Below are 23,511 nucleotides of genomic sequence, written 5' to 3'. Positions count from 1 at the left end.
GCCACGCACCATCATTACACTATTTAAATGTCATATCATTTCGATATATTCTGTACACAAGTCAGGCCCCAATGATGGGACTTTTCAAGAGGCTTGCAAAAGCGAGTTCACTTGAAAAATTTCCTAAGTGAAAGAATATTCTTGAGTCCCACCAGTATGATAGAAGAGCTCGAAGAATGTTCTTAATAAAAGACCTTTACTCGTACTAGGATTTGCATTCTTGAAATTATTGTTTTTACCCTCAAATGATTACCCTGACGATGGGATATACTTGATAAGATTGTGAAGGTAAGTTTTCCCGAGTAATTCCCTAGGAGAAAGAGTATTCTTAGATCTTACCATTATAATGGGTGAATTCGAGAAATATTCTCAATAAAAGGTTGTCATTTGATAGTTATTGAGATTTATATCATGCATTCCATAATTGCATCACATGTACATCACACAAATAAACTGAATAATGCACTTCAGGTCGTGAATAAACCAAAAATAATGTAACGAATAATGATTAAGGGAAGTAGGATAAAAATCAAGAATTAAGGGAAAGTAAGGATAACATATGATTAATTGGTATTGTTTTTTGAATAGGTGTCGTAAGGGTGCTAATACCTTCCCCACATGTAATAGTACTTTTGAACCCAAACATTGTTCTGTCGACCGGAGCTTATTTCATTAAAATGAATTTAGGTAAAACTTAAGGTAACATTTTAAAGAAATAAACTCAAATAGATGGCCAATTGCACCTCAATAAAAAAGATTAGTGTCGACTCCATTTCACGTCTAGCGGTTGAGTTCCCAAACCTGCACATTATGACAAAAATTATTGGTAAGGGCTAAGTCTTCCTCTTCGCTCTTATCTTTTTGGTGGCTCACAATAGGCAGAAACCATTCATTAGAAGTGAAGAGAGGACCTAGCCAAATATAAAAATAATAAACCCTAGAAGCCTCCCATTAAAGGCTTATTAGGCTAAGGCCTACACAATCACTAAACTATACTGACCCAATAAGACGTGCAAAGTCCATCATCAATAAATCACTTTAATAGTAATTGGGTTCTCATACTTTGTCTTATAATAGGACTAAATTATTAATTTGTTTTATTAAACTGAAATTACCAATTAATAGTAGCTCATATAATAGAAAATTTTAACAATATATGCTATTTTTTGCAAAAAGTTGTTAAAAATTCCCTAATTTCTGTCATCCTTTTGGAAGGGAACTAAAGAAAAGGATTAAAGGGGGTGGGAGAAAAGGGGATCGAGTAGTTAATGCCCCACTAAACTTCAAGTTAATAGCTAATATGGGGAGAGGGATACATAAGTCACTTATTAACTGGTAATTAGGTTAAGATAATCTAATTAATGGTTATAAATTCTCAAACCTAATCTAAATAGGTTAAGAGATAATTTTTTAATATTTTTAAATAAAATAATAATAACAAAATGAAAATTACAAAAGAGGGGGAGGTTGATTGCCATTGGAAAATGTGACAAATGGAAGAAAAAGACAATGAATAAATAAATATATAAATAAGAGAATTTTTTTTGGAGTGAATAAATAGGAGGATATTAACAAATATGAAGTCAAGAATTATTAATTAAGGTTAAGATAGAATAATTAATTGATACAGATTTTTGAATGGGTGTCGTGGGTGCTAGTACCTTCCCGCGTGTAACTATACTCCTAAATTCTAAAATTGTTTTGTAGATTAGAACTTAGGTTAGGTTAAGTTTAGGATGTCATTTTTAAGAAAATAGATTCATATAGGTAACCAATTACCCTTAAATTAAAAGTTTGGTAGCAACTTTATTTCATGTTAAGCGATCGAATTTCCCGACCTGCACGTTATGACAATTGTTAATGTGATCAATTAATGGTTATGACTTCTTTGTTGGAAGGATCAAGGCTTTAAATCTGACACTTTCTCCATTAATTTGATGTTGCTCAATTATTAAGAAAAAGAAAAATTGATTGTCAACGCACATTTTTTTTATGAACTCCAATTTAATGAACAAATGTAATTTCAACTTTTTTCATTCATACGATACATTTGTGATTTCTTTTTTCTCAATTCATTAGTGTGGATACCTTTTTTTTCCCATAATTAGCACCTTATAGATAACATTTGTTCTCACAATGAGTTAAACTATTAATTTTGTAAGTGTGAAAAAATAAGTTAAGTTTGAATTAAGAGTATTTTTGGTAATTTTATTAGACAAAATTAACAATTAAACCCTTTTAAGTATGTTAATTGAAAAAACAAAACATACCACAAGATATTAGGTGAAAAAAGCTGAAATTAAATATAAATTAATTATTTAGTAACTAATAACCTTGAATTATGTGGTGTTAGGTGGACTTGAACTAAAAATCTAAGTTCAGGTTAGACTTAAAGTGGTCCGAGCTTACAGGCCTAGACGGGTCGACAAGGGATTTATCAACTCCTGTTAGGCTGCACATTATTTTTGCATTCTATTTAAAGGTGTTAATTTAGAGGTTTCCATGGCTATTGTTAGGGGTGAGAAAAATCAATCTAAACCAATTATTCATTCAAATTAAACGTGATTTGAGTAAAATGATTCGGTCTAATTGATTCACTGGATTAATTGGTCCAAAATGTTTGGTTCAATTGATTTTTTGTTCGATTTTCGATTTTAAAATTTTTTTACCAATCCACCCAAAAAATCAAACTAGTTTTTTATATATATTAAGAAGAATTGATAATAAACTTAATTAATAATATACTTAAAATATATTAGGGTATTACATGTACATATACAAATCATAATCATAGCAATTTAATATTAGTTATATATATTTATTTATAAATCTGTATTAATATAAAATTACAAATTATATGTTTTAAATGATATAACTTATATGTTAATATTATAATATATTATAGTAAATATCCTACATATTAATATGTTATAGTTATTACATTTTAATAATGTTTCATAATATAAAATATTATGAATACATATATAATTGTATAAATATATTATATATATTTAATTTATATATAAACATTATTATAATTTATAATAAACTTATTAAGTGTAATTATATAAATAAATATGAAATTAATGACATAACTTATATGATATAATGTTTTATATCAAAGTTTGTATAAATAATAACTAATTATAAACAATATATTATAAAATTTAAGGTGATAACTAATAAACTTATTAAGTGTAATCATATAAATAAAGTTTATTATAAATTATAGTAATATTTATGTATAAATTAAATATATATAATTATATATATTCATAACATTTTATGTTACGAAACATTAGTAAAGTGTAATAATTATAACATATTAATGTGTAGAATATTTATTATCATATATTATAATATTAACATATAAGTTATATCATTTAAAATATATAACTTGTAATTTCATATTAATACAAATTTATAAATAAATATATATAACTAATATTAAATTGCTATGATTATGATTTGTATATGTACATATAATGCCCTAATATATATTAAGTATATTANATATATATAAAAAATATTATATATATAATTAGTTTGGTTTTTTTGGGTGGATTAGTCCAAAAATTTTAAAATCAAGAATCGATCAAAAAATTAGTTGGACCAAATATTTTTGATCAATTAGACCGAATCGTTTTACCCAAATCACATTAAGTTTGGGTAAGTAATTGGTCTGAATTGATTTTACTCATCTCTATTTTAAACTACCTAATGGTAGACTTGACTAAGAAATTCAATCCAAAGACATGCGAAATAGCCTGAGCTTATAAGCTCAGACGGGTAGCTTGGTCCTTAAGTGACTCTAGTCATAAGTCATGGCTCCCTAACTTTACCATTTACATATTCTGGATAATGGTAGTAATGTCAACGCTAAATCCAAATATCTAGTAAGTTTTCTTGACATTTACTCGTTAATATAGATAACAGCAAGGGTAAGCATCCATATATATATATTCAACATCAAGCGGACATCATAACCCAACCCCCTCTAAATCTTCTTTATAGTCAAAAGTTGGGTGGCAGAATATTTCCAAAGGATTAGTGTGATTAGTATGGAATTTGGTATAGTTTCAAGAGAAATCATCAAACCTTCTTCACCAGGACTCCATCTTCTGAAACCATTCCAACTTTCCTTTTTGGACCAACTCATTCCCAATGCAGCCTTTGTTCCACTCATTCTCTTTTACCGTATCAAAGATAATGCCCATTTTAATAACTTACACATCTCAGCTAAACTCAAAAAATCACTCTCTGATACTCTAAATTCCTTATACCCGGTCTCTGGCAGAGTAAAAAACAACCTTTTTATCGATGATTTTGAGCAAGGTGTTCCATATATTGAAGCTCATGTGGGAAGTCGTATGTCTGATTTCCTTCAGCATCCGAAGCTGGAGTTGCTTAACCAATTTGTTCCATTCCAACCCCAGGAATCAAACGCTGAATCCATTGCTCTGCTAGCAATACAGCTAAACGTTTTTGATTGTGGGAGCGTAGCACTCGGTATGGTGGCTTCGCACAAGATCTTTGATGGAAGCACCCTGAGTCTTTTCCTTAAAAGTTGGGTGGCTGCGTCACGGGGTTGTCATGACAACGTAGTACATCCCCGTATGTTTGAGGGAGCATTACGTTTCCCTCCAGACGAATCATTGCTAAAGAAGTATATATCTTTTGCAGAAAGCTCTTGGTTTAACCAAGGTAAGTATAAGATGATGAGATTTGTGTTTGATGCTAGGGCCATTGCCACCTTAAAGGGTAAAGCAAAAAGCGAAAATGTTGTAAATCCAACTCGGATTGATGCAATGACTGGTTTCATATGGAAATCTATCCTGGCTGCTTCCAAGAAAGCATCTGTCGGTGCCTATAAACCCTCCATGTTTGTCCAAGCAGTTAACATTAGGGAAAAAATGATGCCACCTTTATCTAGTAATTTTATTGGGAACGGCTTCTTGTGGGCATCTGCAGTCTGCGACTTCGCTAATATTGATGCAGAGTTACATGAACATGTAATCTTATTAAGAGAAGCATATGCAAAAACTGAGAGTTTCCTGAATGTTCACCGAGTTGATACAAGGCTTCAAGGCATTTCTGAGTACCTCAAATCCTTGGAAGAGATCTCCAAGGAAAACCCAGAAGATTTTTGCTTTTCAAGTTGGTTAAATTTTGGTTTTGGTGAAGCCGATTTTGGATGGGGAAAACCTGTTTGGGTTGGGCTTGTAGGGGAAATTGGTGCAATGGTCAGGAGCTCCATCGTATTCCAAAAAGCTGATTGGAACGCTGGAGGAATAGAAACTTGGATAACCCTGCGTGAAAAAGAAATGGAAATACTGGAAAATGATCCTGATTTCCTTCAATATGCTTCCCCAAACCCCAGTGTAATAATCCCATCTGATTGCCTTTGATAGCTTATTATGCAACATGCATCGTAAATATGAGTCGAGCTAGGATATTGAATTTTATGCATGATGAATCACTCTTGGCTCATAAATCTAGCTTGTAAGTTTTCTTTCTTTTTTTTTTTTTTGTAATTTGGTATTTTATTGAATAAGCAGTAAGGATGCCACGGAGAGTCTTCTACTTTAGTGGTAAGGGACTCCTTTTGGCATAGAAGCTAGCTTAATAGAGTCAGAACAAAATATTTTCAATAAATCGAAGCTGCTCAATGAGAAGTTGGCAGCATCCGGCAGAAACAGCTCCTGGTAAAAAGATCCGGCTGAACAACATCGTAGAAAGAAAGCTGGAGCAAACCGAAGAAAAAAGAATGGTAGCTCCTCCAGACAAGATTGATAATCAAATTTGATTTCTTATTCTTAATTTAAACTGCACTTGATCGCAATCTTTGTTTCATTATCTGGTATCGCATCTTATCATAAACAACTGATATCGGAAAATTTAGTATTATCTCGTAAAATTGGATCACTTTGACGATGATATCATATAAAGCTACTCCTTTGGTCCTATAATATTATCTTATTTGCATAATTTTAGTTGTCCCAAATTAATTTTTTTACAAAAAGTAAAAAAAAAAAATCATTTCCATCACTTTTCCTTATTACCCTTAAATATAACTATCTACTATTTTTTATTTTAGTTTTTCAAGGACAAATTTGTAAATAAAATTTATAAACAATGAAAATCAAAATTCAATTTAAAATTTTTTAAACTTTTGTGTAAAATTAAAATCAAACATTATATATGAGACGGAAAGAATAATATCATTAACCAAACTTCCGACTCTCCTTAGCATTCATAATTGGATGATAGTAATATTACTCTGGATTGTTATTCACTTTTTTCATCTTTAACTTTTTTTTTATCTTTTAAATAATAGTTGAAGCATACGTTTTAAAAACTTTAAATCAAAAAATGGGGCTTAGCAGAAAGCCAAAACGACCAACCATGACAAAACATCAAACACCTAAAAAGAAACAAAATAAGCAGCTCCTTCTAAATACAATGACTCCATAACATAATTTTTATTTTGTGCTTACATGTATAAACAAACAAAATGTAAAATTACATGTATAATTTGTACTTATTTAAGCCTTCCTTTTATATATAGTGTCATTCGAATGAAGAAAATATTAAGTAGTTCATGCGTGACAAACATCAAGAAAGCACTTGCCAAATATATGTATGGACTGACAATATTTATTTGTAACTATGTTGCTCGCATATCCAATGTATATATGCACGACTAGGCTTCGCAACATTTTTGCACAATTAGCAGCCACAACCTACAGCTTAGATACGCCTTTCTCCTTCATGACATACCTTCTTAAACCAGGAATATGCACATTTACAATGTAATGCTCCCAATCTATGCTTTTCACGTCAAACCCAAACTTCTCGTTCTCCACTTCAGACATGCTTTCCAGTAATTTTTGTGTATTGTTGGTACTGAACCTGGCAGTTATTTGGTGTAATATATATCTAATTATTGGTATATATGAAGTTGAAATGTATGCCTGGCCAAATAAATTGAAAATAACTAATCAAATTGTCTGATCAATTTTTTTTTTCCAATTTTTGATCTAAAAGTATGATGAAAGTGTTTAGAATAACATAAACGTGAAGCAAATGGACAATCAAAGAGCAACTATAGGTTTTTCTTTCCTTTTTAATTTGAAAATTGAGGAACTCAAACCCAATTCTTTTGATAGAAGCGTACATTTGGGAGGGAGAAGGGGCAGGGATGAATCTAGGATTGATATTCGATGGGTGAAATTTTCATAATAGAATAACGTTTATATAGTATTATTTATATATAACTTCATTAAAAAAAATTTTTTGATGAAAATTCTTTGAACTTAGCATTTCTTTAATTTCTTTAATTCTTGGCTTTTTTTCTTATTTTAGTTATGGAAAAACTATATATTATGGGAGAAATATGTCAAGAAACGTTACTACAACATCTTTCACCTTTGGCTGCAAAAAAAATTGCAGCTATAGGTGAAAAATGTGCAGCCTTAGGTTAAGGCTGCACATTTTCTAGGTGCAGCCTTAGCCAATGTATGGAAAAGTATGGCTGCACTTGTTTATGGGATTCAACAGCAAAATTAAAGTGCAGCTGTATACTATATGACTGCAATCTTAAATCATATGCCAGCATATAAAATGTGCAGCTAAAAGCTATACGATAGAGACACCAAAACCTTCTAATATTCAATAAGTTTTATGATATAAACAAAATGCTCACAAACCATAAAGTGCCTCTAAAATCAAATTGCAGCAAGTAATGCCTCAAAAGTCAAATGTCACAAAAACCATTTTCAACTTGGAACATGGACCCTCGAGGTCTTTACAACGTGTACAATATGGGGTTTCATTAAAAATGATCAACTAATTTTAGTAGTCTCTCTTTCTCTCTTCTTCTCTCCAATTCCTCTCTGTACATATTTGTTTGTCCATTCTCCAACCTAATAAAACCATCTGACATTACAGTTACCATCACCACCAACCCACCATCACCACGCCAAGTAGAGGTGATTTTGGCAGAGAGGACAACCATAATCAATCGACGATCAACATAAGAGTTTTTGGTGAAATAGGAAGGTTTGGGACCAGATGAAATCACCTAGGAGAAGGAAACCGATCTCTATGCCTTTAAGTAGAAGATTGAAGAGTTCCAAGTCAACTAGCCAATGAAGATGTCAACAGATTGAGTGGGAGAGGATATCATGACCTAACCTTATATAGAGCTATGACAAGGTAGAACTACCTAGGAGATTAAGTCTTTTGTACCCTCAAGGGAGATGTCCCTTGTTAAACATTGTAATGGCACTTGGTAACATCTCTATAAATTCTTATTAGATCTTTAGGGCAAAATTCCTTTAGAAAAAGAATGTCCCCATCTCACTTGTTGTAATGGCTTTTGATGAAATACTTGTAAAACCTCATAAACTCTTTATAGGAGTTTAGCAGTCGATGAATTATTTGGTTGCCTCACTAGTAAAGGTATGTCCATAGTGAACCATCTAAGGCTACCCTTATGGCCCGACGATGGAAAGTCTTGGTCCCTTTGTATTTATCTTGATATTAATAAAATATTTTCTTTATGTGACTTTAGTGATTGCACATATGGAATTCGTTATACCTTATGATTTCGATGTTACATTGCCTTACACTAATTTGTGACTATTATTGATGTTTGTTCAGATATACATAAGTTATTAGTTGGTTTGTGGGAAACATCCACTTAAGCGTCATACGGACTATCGCGTACTTAAGCGAGGTAGAACTTTGGGGAGTATACTAGGTATTGAGCCTAGCTTGGGACTTAGGCCATTGAAAGATTGATCTTCAAGTTGACAGTAAACTTGGACACAAACCATTACTTACTCATTGATTCATCCATCTTTCAATTCGAACGTAATTCAAGCAATTCATAGTCTACTTCATCATCAATGGGAAGTCCATTTCCATCATGTTTTCAAGGAAATGTGCTAGTTGACTTTATGGCAAACAAAGGTTTTTCTACAAATAAAGGATTTGCTTTTTTTGACAGTCCAACTGGAGCTTGGGACTTGATGATGAATGATGTGATAGAAGTTTATTTTCCTCAAATGATTAGATTGTAAAATATTATTTCCCAAAAAAAAAAAAAGCAGCATCATTGAAGTAAAGATGTTATCGTGAGAAAAGAAAAGTGCGGTGACTTATAGTTGAAACAACCAAAAAAAAAAAAGGAACTCGTGAATTTTCATTGAAAACTTTTGTACATGTATTTGCAATTAAAAGAATGGATTTTTGCATATAGAAAAGTAAAGCTACATTAAGTTGATATTTTTATTTTTTTTGCAAAAAATAAAAAAATTATATAAAAAAACACTAACAAAGAACAAAAAATGAAAAGAAAAAATATCTCAACCAAACAAATGATAAATAAAAAATCTAAGAAAGAGAGATTTAATATGATAATATTGTGTATATATATATATATATATATATATATATATATCATCATTAATGTCATAAATACAATCTTTCTAACCTCAAAGAGGGACAATCTAATAGTAAATTAAAGCTTGAATTTTCAATCTAGAGATTTCAAGTTCGAACCTTCAGCTGGAGCCCAAAATCATAAATTCCAACATAAAACAAATACAGTCTCTTTGCACTTTCTTTCTATATCAACTTTAGTTGTTAGTTGCCAATTGCAAGTACAATCAATTTGCTTTTCTCATAACTCCCAGCAAACCAATTGCAGGTGCAATTACTTGGTTTTTCTTATAATTTCGAGTAAAAGATAGCGGTTTATGAACCGATAGAAGCCTAATCTGAAGATGTAGACACCGAAAATTACTTCGGTGGTGGATTTTTTTTTGTTTATTTGGAGACAAAAAGAGGTTGAATTTAACTTTATAATGTATTCACCTATTATTAAGTCAATTGTTTGATTATATTTTAATTTTAGAAATCAAACTAAAAAAGAATTTATTTTTTTGTGAAAACTCCTTAATGCTAGTTGAAGTATCAGACATAGAATTTGTCTAAAACTATAGTTTATAAATTTAAAATTTTGTTTGATTGATATTTTTATTTATTTTTTATATAAAAAATAATAAATATAAAAAGCGAAAGGCAAAAGTTCATAAAAATATTCAATCATATAAAAAGACTCTGTTCTGAAAAGTCAAATCATTTAAAAGCATGACATGGTCCACAACGTATATCAAATAGTCAAATATTTTTCAGTCATTTAAAACTTGATGATCCCACAGGCAGTTTTTTAATGTAGCCGTGGGCTCTTTTTGTCTCATCCTTATCTCTTTTTGGTGTATAATACATCTTAACTATTTCTAAAAACAAAACAAAAAGAATTGATGATCCACAATGTAACAGCTAGTCAGATACCCAAAAACAATTGAGGATGTCAACAAAGTACTGGTTGGCTTTATATAAAAAAAAAATTCAGTGAGCTTAAATCAATCGAGGTGCAGTACAAGACAACTTAATAAATGAAAGTGTCGATGCTGCAATCGTACACGTACAATCCCTGGATTGTGTATTTAATATATGGAAACGGATCTATATCACAATATGAAATTTAGAAGCAGGCTCGTATGTTGGCGACACGGGTTCAAAAGAATATGAATGGGATTTCTGAGTTTCAACAGGTATTCTATGACATTTTTTAAAAGGTTTGGGAGTGAATGAGAAAGAGACGTGGGGAGAAGACAGAAGCCAGGGGAGAGGAGTAAGAAGTTTTATAAGATAGAATATAGAGATCGTAAATCATTAATTTTTTTTTCAATGAGTTTGATATTGTACTGACTAGGGATATATATACAAATATATGAAGATATAAATGATAACAATATAATTACAATTATAAATATAGTAGTAAATCAAATATATGTTAAGATACTCCAAAGAATCTGCAAAGAATATGCAATTCAGTAGTAGATCAAGTCAGTCTGCATTACAGCCTTAATTCTTAACTTGTGCTTGGCATTCGTCAAGTCTCTTTACGCTCCCCCTCAAACAGGGTTGGGGAGTCAAAGACCTAGTTTGACAATGGATGGACACCTAAGATATATAAGGCTTATGAAGAACATCACGCGCTTGATGTTTTGAGGATTGTGTAACAAGAGATTCAAGGACCATTTTTACGCGAACAAAGTGATAATCGATTTCAATGTGATTAGTTCTTTCATGAAATGCTGGGTTGATGGAGAGATGCAAAGTGGACATGTGAATGCTAATATTGCATAGAAAAAGACAACCAAGTGATTTCCACTGTAGTAGAAGAAAGAGCACGATACTCGACCACGGCACTGGAGTGAGGAATAGTTGGTTGTTTCTTGACACTTCAGGAAATAGGATTACTACCGAGGAACGTGCAAAATGCTGTTGTAGACTGTTGAGTATATGCTTGACCAGTTGAAAATGATGATTGTTAGTATTATGCATGAATTGGCAAACATTATTCACACTAAAGGAGCTGTTAGGTCATGTGAAAGTCAGATATTGCGACCTTCCCACAATACTTTTAGGGTATGTTAAGTAGTGAAGTGCCACATTTGATAGCTGGAATATGACCAGGGAGTGTCAAATCTGGCACTTCCTCGACCAGATACAACGAAGGATGTTGAATTCAAGGCTTTTCACAGTCGGATTTGGTCGTGGAAAGCGTTGATCTGATGCTGCCACCGTCACCTAAGAGAAAGAGAAAGGCAAATGAGTCGTGAGAGGAAAAAATTGTGAAAAATGAATAAATTGCATCTTATATAACATGATAATTTTTAAAATTAATGAAGCACATTTTTATCCATTAATTTTTTTAGCCTGTTCCTTCCCTCTCTCGAAATAGACATTACCAAGTGGGAAGTTACACCTTCAGGTCCTAGCTGACATATTGGTTAATGCTACCTTGGTAGCAATGGCAAAGCACATTGGTATAACAAAGAAAGGAGACATCAACATCTACCATGTTGTGAGTTCCATTTCAAACCCATTAGTTTTGCAGGATTTGGATACTATAATGTACCAAAACTTTAATCTTGGCCCTTCACAGACAAAAACGGCAGGCCAATCCATGTTTCAAAAATGAAGACCTTCACCTCAATGGAAGTTTTTGTTGCTCATATTTGGAGAGAAGTCGCTTAACTGGCTACAACCTCTTCAAACACTAAAGTTGTCTGAACATATAAAGTTTACCAGTCAAGCAAAATACATGGCGACTGTTTACGCTTCATACAATTTTTACAGTTATTGGTGTAGTATATATTCTTGCAACTTTGCCAAAATGCGAAAGTTGATCACTTTTTTATTGATGCGGTGGCTTATGTTTTGATTTTTTTGACAACTATACAAATTTGGATAAATAATTCTATTCCTACTAAGCAATTCCTTGCCTCCCCTGATGTTTCTCTTAATGATGATCAAATTTCTTGTGTTTGGTGTGGTTCGGAGTTGGAAACTTGCAGCCATACTCTTATCACATGTTCTTTTAGCTGGAAAGTTTGGTGTCTTGTTCTTAATTGGAGGGGAATTTCATGTGACACAGCGAGTTAGTGTGAAAACAAAAGCTTGCACTTGACAAATCTTTTAAGATTGATAACCAAGTTTCAAACACAGAAACTTACACTCAAAATTTGAGAGAAAATAAAATATTATTCAATAATTCAAAGAAAATAAGTTAAGTTGTCTAATAACTAAGTTTAAGAGTGCTATTTATAATAGTCTAATCCTACTTAATCTAAAGTTGGAGTACAAGTAAAGTAAATTAAAATAAGGAAGTATGCTACCCTAGACTTCTTTGGAGTACAAGAAAAGTAAATTCTTAAACCCATATTTACTTGTCGTCCAAGTAAAATAAAATAAAAATAAAACCCTAAATACTAAATAAGAAAAATATTAAATATTAAAATTACTTGTTAGACTATTAGACTATCTACGTCATTCCCCTCTACTTGAGAAAAACTCGACCTCGAGTTTATCGATATTTCTAATTATAAAGGTTCATCTAATGAATGAAATGGGTAAATATCTGTCATCTTAAATGTCTTGGAAATTCCCATTGTGTCTAGCAGATCTACAACATATACATTGTCATTAATCTTCTTCAAAATCTGGTATGGTCCATACTTCTTAGCCTGCACCTTACTATAAGTTCTTACTGGAAACCTTTCTTTTCATAAAAACACCATCACCGAATCTCCTACTTCAAAAATCAAATTTCTGTAATGTTGGTCTGCAGCTTTCTTGTACTTGGCATTAGCTTGCTCTAATTTCTATTTCACCTCTGCTTGAACATCTTGCCATTAATTAGCCATATTTTTAGCAGCTACACTAAATCGAGGAACTTTAGGCAACTTGATCAAGTCAAGAGCATGCTGTGGCGACTTTGTGTACACAATAGAAAATGGAGATTTTCCTATGGCACTACAAACAGCACTATTATAAGCAAACTCTGCTTATGCCAATACAAAGTCCCACTGCTTCGGTCTATCTCCACAAATACTACAAATCAAATTGCCAAGGGTTCTATTTACTAATTCAGTTTGGCCATCAGTTTGTGGATGAGCTGTGCTATTGTAATTCAATGATAAATCAAACATCTTCCACAAAGTCCTCCAAAAATGGCCAAGAAACTTGTTGCCTCTATCTAAAGTGATGGTTTTAGGAATATTTTAGGGAGAATATTTTCCTAGTTTCTTTTTACTTTGCTTGTACTTCAAGGAAGTCTAGGGTTAAAATACTTCCTTATTTACTATTTTCTTTACTTGCACACCAAGTAGGTTTAGGTTGAATTGGCTATTATAAGTACTTTACTTGCACACCAAGTAAGTTTAGGTTTAGTTAGCTATTATAAAAAGCCCCATATGTAATTCTTTATTTTTGGATCAAGCAGTTTAATTCTTTGCTTAGATTTTGAATATTTTCTACATGGTATCAAAGCATTTCTAATATGAAAGGAAGTCTCTAATGTGAATCTTGTACTCAAAAATCACCATCACATTTTTTTCTTTCTTCTATTCATGTGAAACTGCATGGCAAAAACCAATTCCACTGTTTCAACCAAACCAAGCAATTCGATGGTTCCAACCATACCTGGCAACCCAACACCACCAATTATTGTTCACCAAGACAATTTTGTGTTTCTTATCGGTATTATACTGGATAAGACAAATTACTCATGGCGGTCTCAATTCATGAAGATACGTATTGGTGCTCGCAGCAAAGTTAGATATCTCACCGGAGAAGCAAAAAAGCTACACCCAGAGATTTAAATCTTGGAACATGGATTATTGAAGATAACAAAGTGAAAAGCTGGCTTATTGATTTAATGAGTCCATCACTGATGCAACAATTTATTCGTCTTCCCATAGCCAAGGAAATATGGGAAGCTGTATCAAAAACATTCTATTATGGATTGAACGAGACTTGTATTTTTGAATTGAATTAGAGATATTTCTCTATCAAACAAAATGGTCGACCATTATCAATATATTATAATGAACTTGTGGCTATTTTTTAAGAAATTGGTCACAGGACTATGTCGCAAGAAGGAACAGTTGAAGGTGTAGTCCAATTGCACTTCGCAATGGCTAGACTTCGAGTCCATATTTTTCTAAGTGGACTTGACTCTGAATTTGATCAGGTCTGTGGAGAAATCTTACGAAAATATCCAAAACTTGATTTGGAAAGCACATATGCTTATGTCAAGAGAGAATATCAACAAAGACAGACAATGGGAGGCTCTCATCTGAATCTTGAGAGCACAGCTATGCTAGCCAACCGAACTCAGCAAGGACCATCATCTAGCTCTTTTAAGAATTGAAGTAATCAATCAACCAAAAAATCTGACACTCTGGTATGTACTCATTGTGGTGAAACAAGTCATTCGAAACAATGATGTTATGAAATCAATGGCTATCTTGAGTAGTGGGACTTCACAAAGAAACCTAGAAAGAAGATTATAGGGAAAGCCATGGTGACATCCACAAAAGAAAAACAATCAAAGCCTACGGCAAACATTGCCTACTCAAGTATAGGTGGTAAGGCATCAGTATTCTCTACAACTTCTAAGAATATTACTTGGATTATTGATACAGGTACATCTGACCATATGACTAAGGACTTTAGTCAGTTACAATCAATCCTCCCTTCTTCTCAATCTGTTATCTTTACAACTAATGGTAGTACATGTCATGTTATTAGAAAGGGATCTGTCATATTATCCAATATTCTTACATTGGAAATAGTTCTTGTTGTTCCATCCCTTGAATGTAATCTTTTGTTTGTTAGCCAAACTACCTCTACTCTTGATTGCACTGCAACCTTTTAGCCCTCATTTTGCATTTTTCAATACATTCTGACTCGGAAGGTTCTTGGTTATGGTGTTAAGTGGAGCAAACTCTATTATTTGGAGTTAACAGAAAGTGGGGGACCAAAATTCAGCAAGGCGAATATAACTAGAAATAAAGACAAAGCTCGAGCGACTATATGGTTATGGCGTTGAAGATTGGGAAATCTTTCCTTTGGTTATCTTAAAAAGTTATAACCACATCTATTTTCAAGTTTGAATAACTTGGATTTTCATTGTGATATTTGCGAACTAGTTAAGAGCCATCGTATTTCTTATCCACTAAGTTTGAATAAAAGCTTAAAACGTTTTATGTTATTCACTCTGATGTTTGGGATCCTACAAAAATTCCTTCTATCTCTAAAGCTCGTTACTTTGTTACATTTATTGATAAATGCACTAGGATGACTTGGATATCTCTGCTCAAAATAAAAGTGATGTATGCATAGCATTTAGAAATTTTATACTATGGTGGGCACTTAGTACCAAAAGTAAATTCGTGCTTTACAACAAACAATGGTACTGAGTATGATGGATCTCTTAACGATTTTTTGAGCATCATGGGATTCATCATCAAACTTCTTGTACCTATAATACGCAGCAAAATGGATTGGCAAAGAGGAAAAATAGATAGATATTGGAAGTGGTTCGTGCCTCTCTTTGGCATGAACATGCCTCAATTTTATTAGGGACAAGCTATAAAATTCGCTACCTACCTTACTAACTGAATTCCTTCTCTAGTAATAGACTTTCAAACCCCCTCAACAAAAAATACGATCTTTACTTTCAATTCCCCATCTCCTTAATCTTGAACCATGAGTTTTTGGTTGCAATGCATATGTTCACATTCCCAAAAACTTGCGAAATGAACTTGATCCATGTGCAAAACGATGTGTTGTTGGCTATTCTGATTTTTAAAAAGGGTATAGGTGCTACGACCCTCAAACCCATAAATTGCACGTAACCTTGGATGTTTCTTTTCTTGAATTAAAGCCTTATTATTTAGGAGGAGTCTCTAGACCTTCTCCTCAGGAAGAAAGCTCTAATAAAAAGAATGTGTTACAGTAAAGTGGTAGAGGAGAAGAGTTTATGGTGTTAGAGGAAGTGACTGAATGTTTTGGGAAAAGTGTTCAACAATGTTGTGATAGTATTCATGAAATAGAGAGTGAGTTAGTTCTTCCTGCAAGTGAATCAGATGCTTCCATTACAGAGTCCTCAAAATTGCCCATGTCTACGCCTACACCATTAATTAAAGAATCAACCCAGAATGTTCTCCCTCATGTAATCCCAATGCCCATATCTGATGAGGTAATCTCAAATTCCATATTTGATGAATCCTATGAAATCCCAAATCCTATATCAGATGAGTCTTATGAAACACATGTTCCTAAATATTCACAAAGATTGAATAAGGAAGTCCTAAAGAAACAATATGAACCTGATCCTAAAGCTAAAGTCAAATACTCAATTATCAACTATGTGTCCTCCTATAGATTGTCTGAATCGTATGCACTCACTATTAACCAATTATCCACTATATCTATATCCTAGTAGTTTGCAGGATGCATTAAAAGATCCGAAATGGATCAAGGTGATGAACGAAGAAATTGAGGCTTTGTAAAAGAATGCTACTTGGGAACTAGTTCCTTTACCCGAAGGAAAGAAAATGATTGGATGTAGATGGGTATTTACAGTGAAACTCAAAGCAAATGGCAACATTGATAGATATAAAGCATGGTTAGTTGCAAAAGGGTATACGCAGAGGTATGGGGTGGATTATCAGGAGACTTTTGCACCAGCAGCCAAGATCAATACAATTTGCATTCTCATATCTATAGCAGCAAATCGAGATTGGCATTTACAACAATTTGATGTTAAAAGTGCTTTCCTCAATGGAGACTTAGAGGAAGAAGTCCACATAAAGTTATCACCAGGAATTAAACACAATTCTTTGTGTAGAAAGAAAGTTTGTAAACTGAAGAAGTCATTATGTGGGCTGAAACAATCACCTAGAGCTTGGTTTGTGAGGTTTTCTTCTATAATGAAAGCATTTGGTTATAAGCAAAGTAACTCAAACCATATTTTGTTTATAAAACACAAAGAGGGGAAGGTAACAGCTTTAATCGTGTATGTCAATGATATAGTCTTAACAAAAGATGACCCATATGAAATGAAAGCATTACAAGAATATTTGGCTGCTAAATTTGAAATGAAAGATTTAGGGCAACTTAAATGTTTCTTAAGGATTAAGGTTGCAAGATCGAAATAGGGGATTTCCCTTTTGCAATGAAAATATGTGCTAAATCTTTTAACCGAAATCAGAATGCTTGCTTCCAAACCAGCAGACATGCTTATAAAGATGAATCATAAGCTTGGAATTTTTTCAAATCAAGTTTCAACAGATAAGGGTCATTATCAGCGGTTGGTTGGAAGATTAATTTATTTGTCACACACAAGACTGGATATAGCTTATGCTATAAGTGTCATAAGTCAGTTTATGCATGCACCAAGTGAAGAACATATGAATGCAGTATATTGAATCTTAAGATACTTGAAGAGTGCTTTGGGCAAAGATTTGTTGTTCTCAAAAAATGGTGTCTTTAATATTGAAGGATTTATGAATTCTGATTGGGCAGGTAATCAAACAACCAAAAGATCCACATCTAGTTATTTTACTTTCATGGAAGGTAATCTTGTCACTTGGAAAAGCAATAAGCAGAAGGTTGTGGCAAAATCAAGTGTAGAAGCTAAATTTCGAGGTATGGCTCATGGTGTATGCGAATTATTGTGGAGTAGGAGTATTCTCAAAGAGTTAGGAATTGAATATGCAAAACCTATGAATCTTTATTGTGATAATAAGGTAGCCATTGAAATTGCACAAAATCTTATACAACATGATCGCACTAAGCATGTTGAAATTGACCAACATTTCATTAAGGAGAACCTCGATCAAAAAATTATACAATTCCCATTTGTCCAGTCTGAAGGTCAATTAGCTGATATTCTCACGAAATCAGTTTCAGGGAAAGTGTTCTATGGTATAATTGACAAGTTGGGCATGATTGCTATCTATGCTCCAACTTAAGGGGGAGTGTCAGCATAAGCTATAATTATTAATTTTGAAGAATATTTTGAGGAGAATATTTTCCCATTTTCTTTTTACAGCATGACAACTTGCTTGTACTCCAAGTATGTGTGAACTCAAATTCAATGTTGATGGCTCTACAAGAGGTAAACCTGGACCTATTAATTGCAGGGGAGTTCGAAGGAACTCAAATGGTTCTATTGTTGGTATTTTCTTTGGACCACTTAAGGTTCAAGATTCTAATTTTGTGGAACTCATGAGAATTCTTCATGCACTTCATTTTTTCCCATCTTCACCCTATAGAAATTCCAATTAATAATTGAATTCGATTCAACTACTGCTCTTGCTTGGGTGAATGATGTCTCTATTAGACGTTGGAATCATTGGCCTATTTTTCATAAGATCGATTCTTTCATCATATCTTTAGGCAACCTCAACTTCCCCCATGTGCTTCGTGAAGGAAATTCCTTTGTTGACGCTTTGGCAAAATTGGGTGTTGACCGAAATGATATGTTTTTTGCTTGGTAGTGATTTGACCTATCTCTTTCTCTTTACAACTTCTATTTTTGATTTTTACAGTAGTGTCTTTATCATTTTCTACTGGGTTGTTGCCCTTGTTTTTTGGCCCTGTTGTGTTTATATCTTTCTAGTTGCTCTACTTTTATTTTCTTTTGCTTCGGTCAAGTCTGTTGATCTTGTCCTTTATCCTCTTCTTTAAGGAGCTCTCTTGTTGTAAATTCTTTCTCTTTTAATAAAATTTTGGTTTTGACTAAGCAAAAAAAACTACCAAGTTTGATGATAGTAATATGCAAGGATTGATTAAAGGCATAGAGAAGAAGAAATTTAGATGTGAAATGAAAAGCATAGAGTGGGAGGATTACATTTGTAACTGTGCATATTCCTGGTCTAAGGAGGCATATCTTGAAAGAGGAAGGCCTATCAAAGATGGTAGCTAAATGTTACCATGCAATATTAATTTCCCATAAAATTACCTAAAGCTTTTTCTTTGGTATTAAATTTTTATGGTCATTTAATGCATCAACTTTTAGTACATATAAGGTAGTATGATTCTATCGTATTTTAACATTGCTCATGAAGTTTTTTTTTTTCTCAGTCTATAATGGAATTTCATTGAGTATCAAAAGTTTGATACAAACTAATCAGGAAAGGATCAATGATAGAAAAGGCATCGCCGAGTACATGGTTGTTTGAAAATAGTGACACAAATACATAATGGTAAACATCAGCAGAGAATGCATTTTCTTTAACAAAAAAAAACAGAGAATAACGACATATAAATGCAATGGAAGTAAGTACATAACTTGTTGCATGTCTTTAGCCCTTGGCTAGGCAGGAGACTTATGACAGTCATATGACTATACATAGAGTCATTACATATCCTTGATTAAAACCCCTATTTAAAGACATTCAGATTTACATATTAATAACTTCGGCACTGGAAGTGCCCTTAACACAATAAAGCTCAATCCCTGTGGAGACAAGACCCTGATCGTACTCTCTTTGACAATCAACCAATGGTCATGATAAGAATCCAGACCCCATTGCCTTGAGAAAGTCGACCTTTGTTTTAGTTTAACAAAAACTTGGTTGCCTCGACATCCGTCCTTACCTTTCACATGACCTTGCACTTAGCCTTTCTTGTTTGACATCAAAGAAAATGCAACCCACTGCAGTTCAATGCTAGTTGTAACATCCTTGGTGATATTCCTTCATCCTCAACGCAGAGAGTGTATATAACATCATAAAAATGCCACTTAGGAAGAATACAGCAATGCAATAATCATACAACAACTTTCAATTCTAAGGTGAAGGCTATTGCTAGAAAGATAGCTTATCACGCAATTAAGCAAGGTGATTCATGTTGAAGCTAATACTTGCATGCGGCCTGCAATAGTAGTTTAACACGTGTGTAAGCTCAAATTAAGTTCTTACCAATGATTATTCTTCTCAACTAATGTATTTACGTGTTGTTATACATGTTTAGTACTTAATGCATTTTAACACTTGTCTTATGCATGTAACCAAGTGTTGTAGGCTGTTATCCATGTATGAACCTGTTCTAATTAAATGCCTTTAGCAACCAATAATGAAATGAATGAGCTTTAGTTATTTGCTTATCATACTTTGTTCATCCCTATTTTCTTTACTTGTAACAGAGACTGATTCATGCAGCCATATCTCAACTTCTCCCAAAACACAACATGGTATTGAAGCCCAATTTGAGTTCTTAAAGAATCACAAAACCTTCCAAACAACAACCTATCTTTTAAGCATGGCAAATAGCAATATCTTCTATTATCAAACACTACCAACCTTTAAGGGAGCCCACTACTTCATTTGGTTTGTGAAAATGAAAGCCTACATGAGGGTTTACGACCTTTGGAATGTGTTTGAAGTAGGAAATAGAACAAGACAAATGCAACCCTTGAATCCATCAAAGGAGTTTGAGGTCTTGAAAATGAAGAACAATGAAGCTGTGAAAGACTGTAGGGGTAAACTCATGTGAATATCAAATCAAGTGAGATTTTTTGGAGAAAATCTATCTAATGTGTCCATACTCGAGAGATTCAAAGCTAAAATCTCTTCATTGGAAGAGTCAAAAGACCTCTCCAAATTGACACTTATTGAAGTCATGACTACTCTCCAAGCTATTAGTGTGAGCATTACAAGCCAATCTATAGTTGTATGAAAGTTACAATTTGAGATATTCATGTATGACATTTTGTTATTTATAATAACATAGAAATGGTTCTTTTTTCATAAGTTATAGTTTAATTACTATTTATGCTTATGTAGATGATGCCCATAGAACTATATATACCTTGCAAAGAAATTGTATAGAGATACAATTATGAGATCTTTATGCATCAAAGCATTGTTCTTAAAAGTTCTTGATCATTGTGTTATCGAGACAAGGCATTGATAATGCTTAAAGATCGGCACGTGCTATGTTCTTTACTTGTGAAGTAAGCAAATAACTTCATCGATTGAAGTATAGAGATACTTGAAACTGGCATATGGGTGTTTGCCTTTGGAAAGCAAATTTACTGAATATGACCCGACATGAGAAGTGTATTTGATATCTCATTCTAGTGTCTCTACAATACTTCTTATGTGTTAGTGTTGTAAATACTCCTTAGACATGAGACACCAGATTGTCTTGCATGTGGAGTGCTATACTTTGATTTCATCGCTATGGGTCCTACCAAAAAGACTAAATTAGAATGTTTTTGGATATAGTATGAAGCATGTGAAGGCAAATTAGTGGTCGAGATAGGAATCATCACTCGAAATGATTCAAGGGGGCATATTCTAATGGTTCTTGGTTGATATTAGCTTAATCAAATCCTTGACCAAGGTGATTTGGAAATTATGGCAATGAGTTTCATAAATCTCTATAAAACTAATAATCTAATTACAATAACAAATATGGAGATCAATAAGAGTAGACATTGCATCATGCTCTTATCATCTCTAGGATATATGATAAGGGAACGAATTACACTAATAAACTGTACACTTAAAGGTTGTCAAAGAACCCTTTGACTCTCTTAACAATTGGGGGTCATGATATATTACTAAATGCTAATCTTGTTCTATGGAATTTAATTAATCAATTTAAAATGACTATGATGCATTTATATTAATTAATAAAATTACAATTCAGTTCCATTACTAACATATTAGGAACATAATGGTCACTCACAAAGGTTATATTATAAATTAAATTGGGAGTGTGATGATTTAAGTTGGACTTAAATCATACACTAGATTTTTAGCCTCAAAGGACTTAATAAAATGGTTTAATTAAGTGTTTGGCCACTATTTTAAAAGGTTATAATATTATAGGCTCGTTTGCAAATAAAGGAAGCCAATTAACCTAGATATAAATATCACTTTTCAAACTACTCTTTGAAGGGTTTTGACAAAAAGTTGTCAAAATAACTCTTTCAACCAAAAAAAAACACTGTAGTCATCCCTTTAGTGGTGGTGAAACTTGGAGAAAAGTTCTTCAATATTTAGATTTGGCTAGGAGTGTGAGAAAAAAGAAAAGAGCAAAAAGTTGCTCATTTTGCTAACACAAAACTGTAGTTAAACGCCTCCCACCTTGTGAAGGTTCAAATGCAACCGTATGGATATCATTGGAGGCCAAACATATGGGTGGCTTGAGTTCTTCCGCTTCCTTGTGGTGTGCTTCATTTTGAAAGTGGTTTTGCCATCGTGATTACTACATGACTTGGCTAGGTAATTTTGAGACTAATTTCTTGATCAATAATTTTGTATTAATACGTTCAAGGTGATCCATGGATTGGCTGCACAAGTTTTACATTGTTGTTTCAAAACTTTAAATTTCCACTGCATATGTTCTGATCTTATGCCGTTTCCATTACAAGTACACAACATAGGAAAGCAATACGCATGGCCAACAACATAGAAAATGCTTTGACAGCCAAGTTCAAAGACAAGGGTGCTTTGCAATCTGAAAAACCTTTGAACAAAAAAGAACATGCAATGAGTTTGGACATGTGGAGAAGGTTTACAAAATAAACCTGAGACGCAAGAAAAGCCAACTCAGACAGAAGAGAAGGTTGATGCAACGAAAGAGCATTTGTTCATGGCTATAACCAAAACCAAAGCTCCAGCTTATGATGAATGAGTTGATATTAAGGAGGAGTATTGAAGCTAACACTTGCATGCAGCTTGCAATAGCAGTTTAAAACGTGTGCAAGCTCAACTTAAGTCCCTACCGGCCATTACTCCTCTTAGCTAATGTATATACGTGTTGTTATACATGCTTAGTTCTTACAGCATTTTAACCCTTGTCTTATGCATGTAACAAAGTATTGTAGGCTATTATCCACATACGAACCTGTTGTAATTAAATGCCTTTAACAACCAAGTATTAGTTCTTTGCTTAGCATACTTTGTTCATCCTTATTTTTCTTACCTGTAACAGAAGCTGAATCATGCAGCCATATCTCGACTTCTTTCAAAACACAACAGTTCAGAGTTTGAGTAAAATAGCAAAGAACACCAGGTACCCGAGAAGATGAGAAGCCAGAATGCAGAATGGGCAACCCCATAG

At 33.1% G+C, this 23,511-nt stretch overlaps 1 protein-coding gene across 1 annotated transcript; it reads left to right on the top strand.

Moving 5' to 3' along the window:
• On the top strand, positions 4,010 to 5,825 carry LOC18599184 (vinorine synthase). The gene has a single exon (XM_018121247.1). It carries the CDS (start codon positions 4,062 to 4,064, stop codon positions 5,406 to 5,408), a length of 1,347 nt encoding a protein of 448 aa, XP_017976736.1. The 5' UTR covers positions 4,010 to 4,061; the 3' UTR covers positions 5,409 to 5,825.

Source organism: Theobroma cacao, chromosome 5 (assembly GCF_000208745.1).
Source record: "Theobroma cacao cultivar B97-61/B2 chromosome 5, Criollo_cocoa_genome_V2, whole genome shotgun sequence".
NCBI classification, from domain to species: Eukaryota; Viridiplantae; Streptophyta; class Magnoliopsida; order Malvales; family Malvaceae; genus Theobroma; species Theobroma cacao.
The sequence above is the reverse complement of the archived record's forward strand: the minus strand, read 5'-3'. Positions and strand labels throughout refer to the sequence as shown.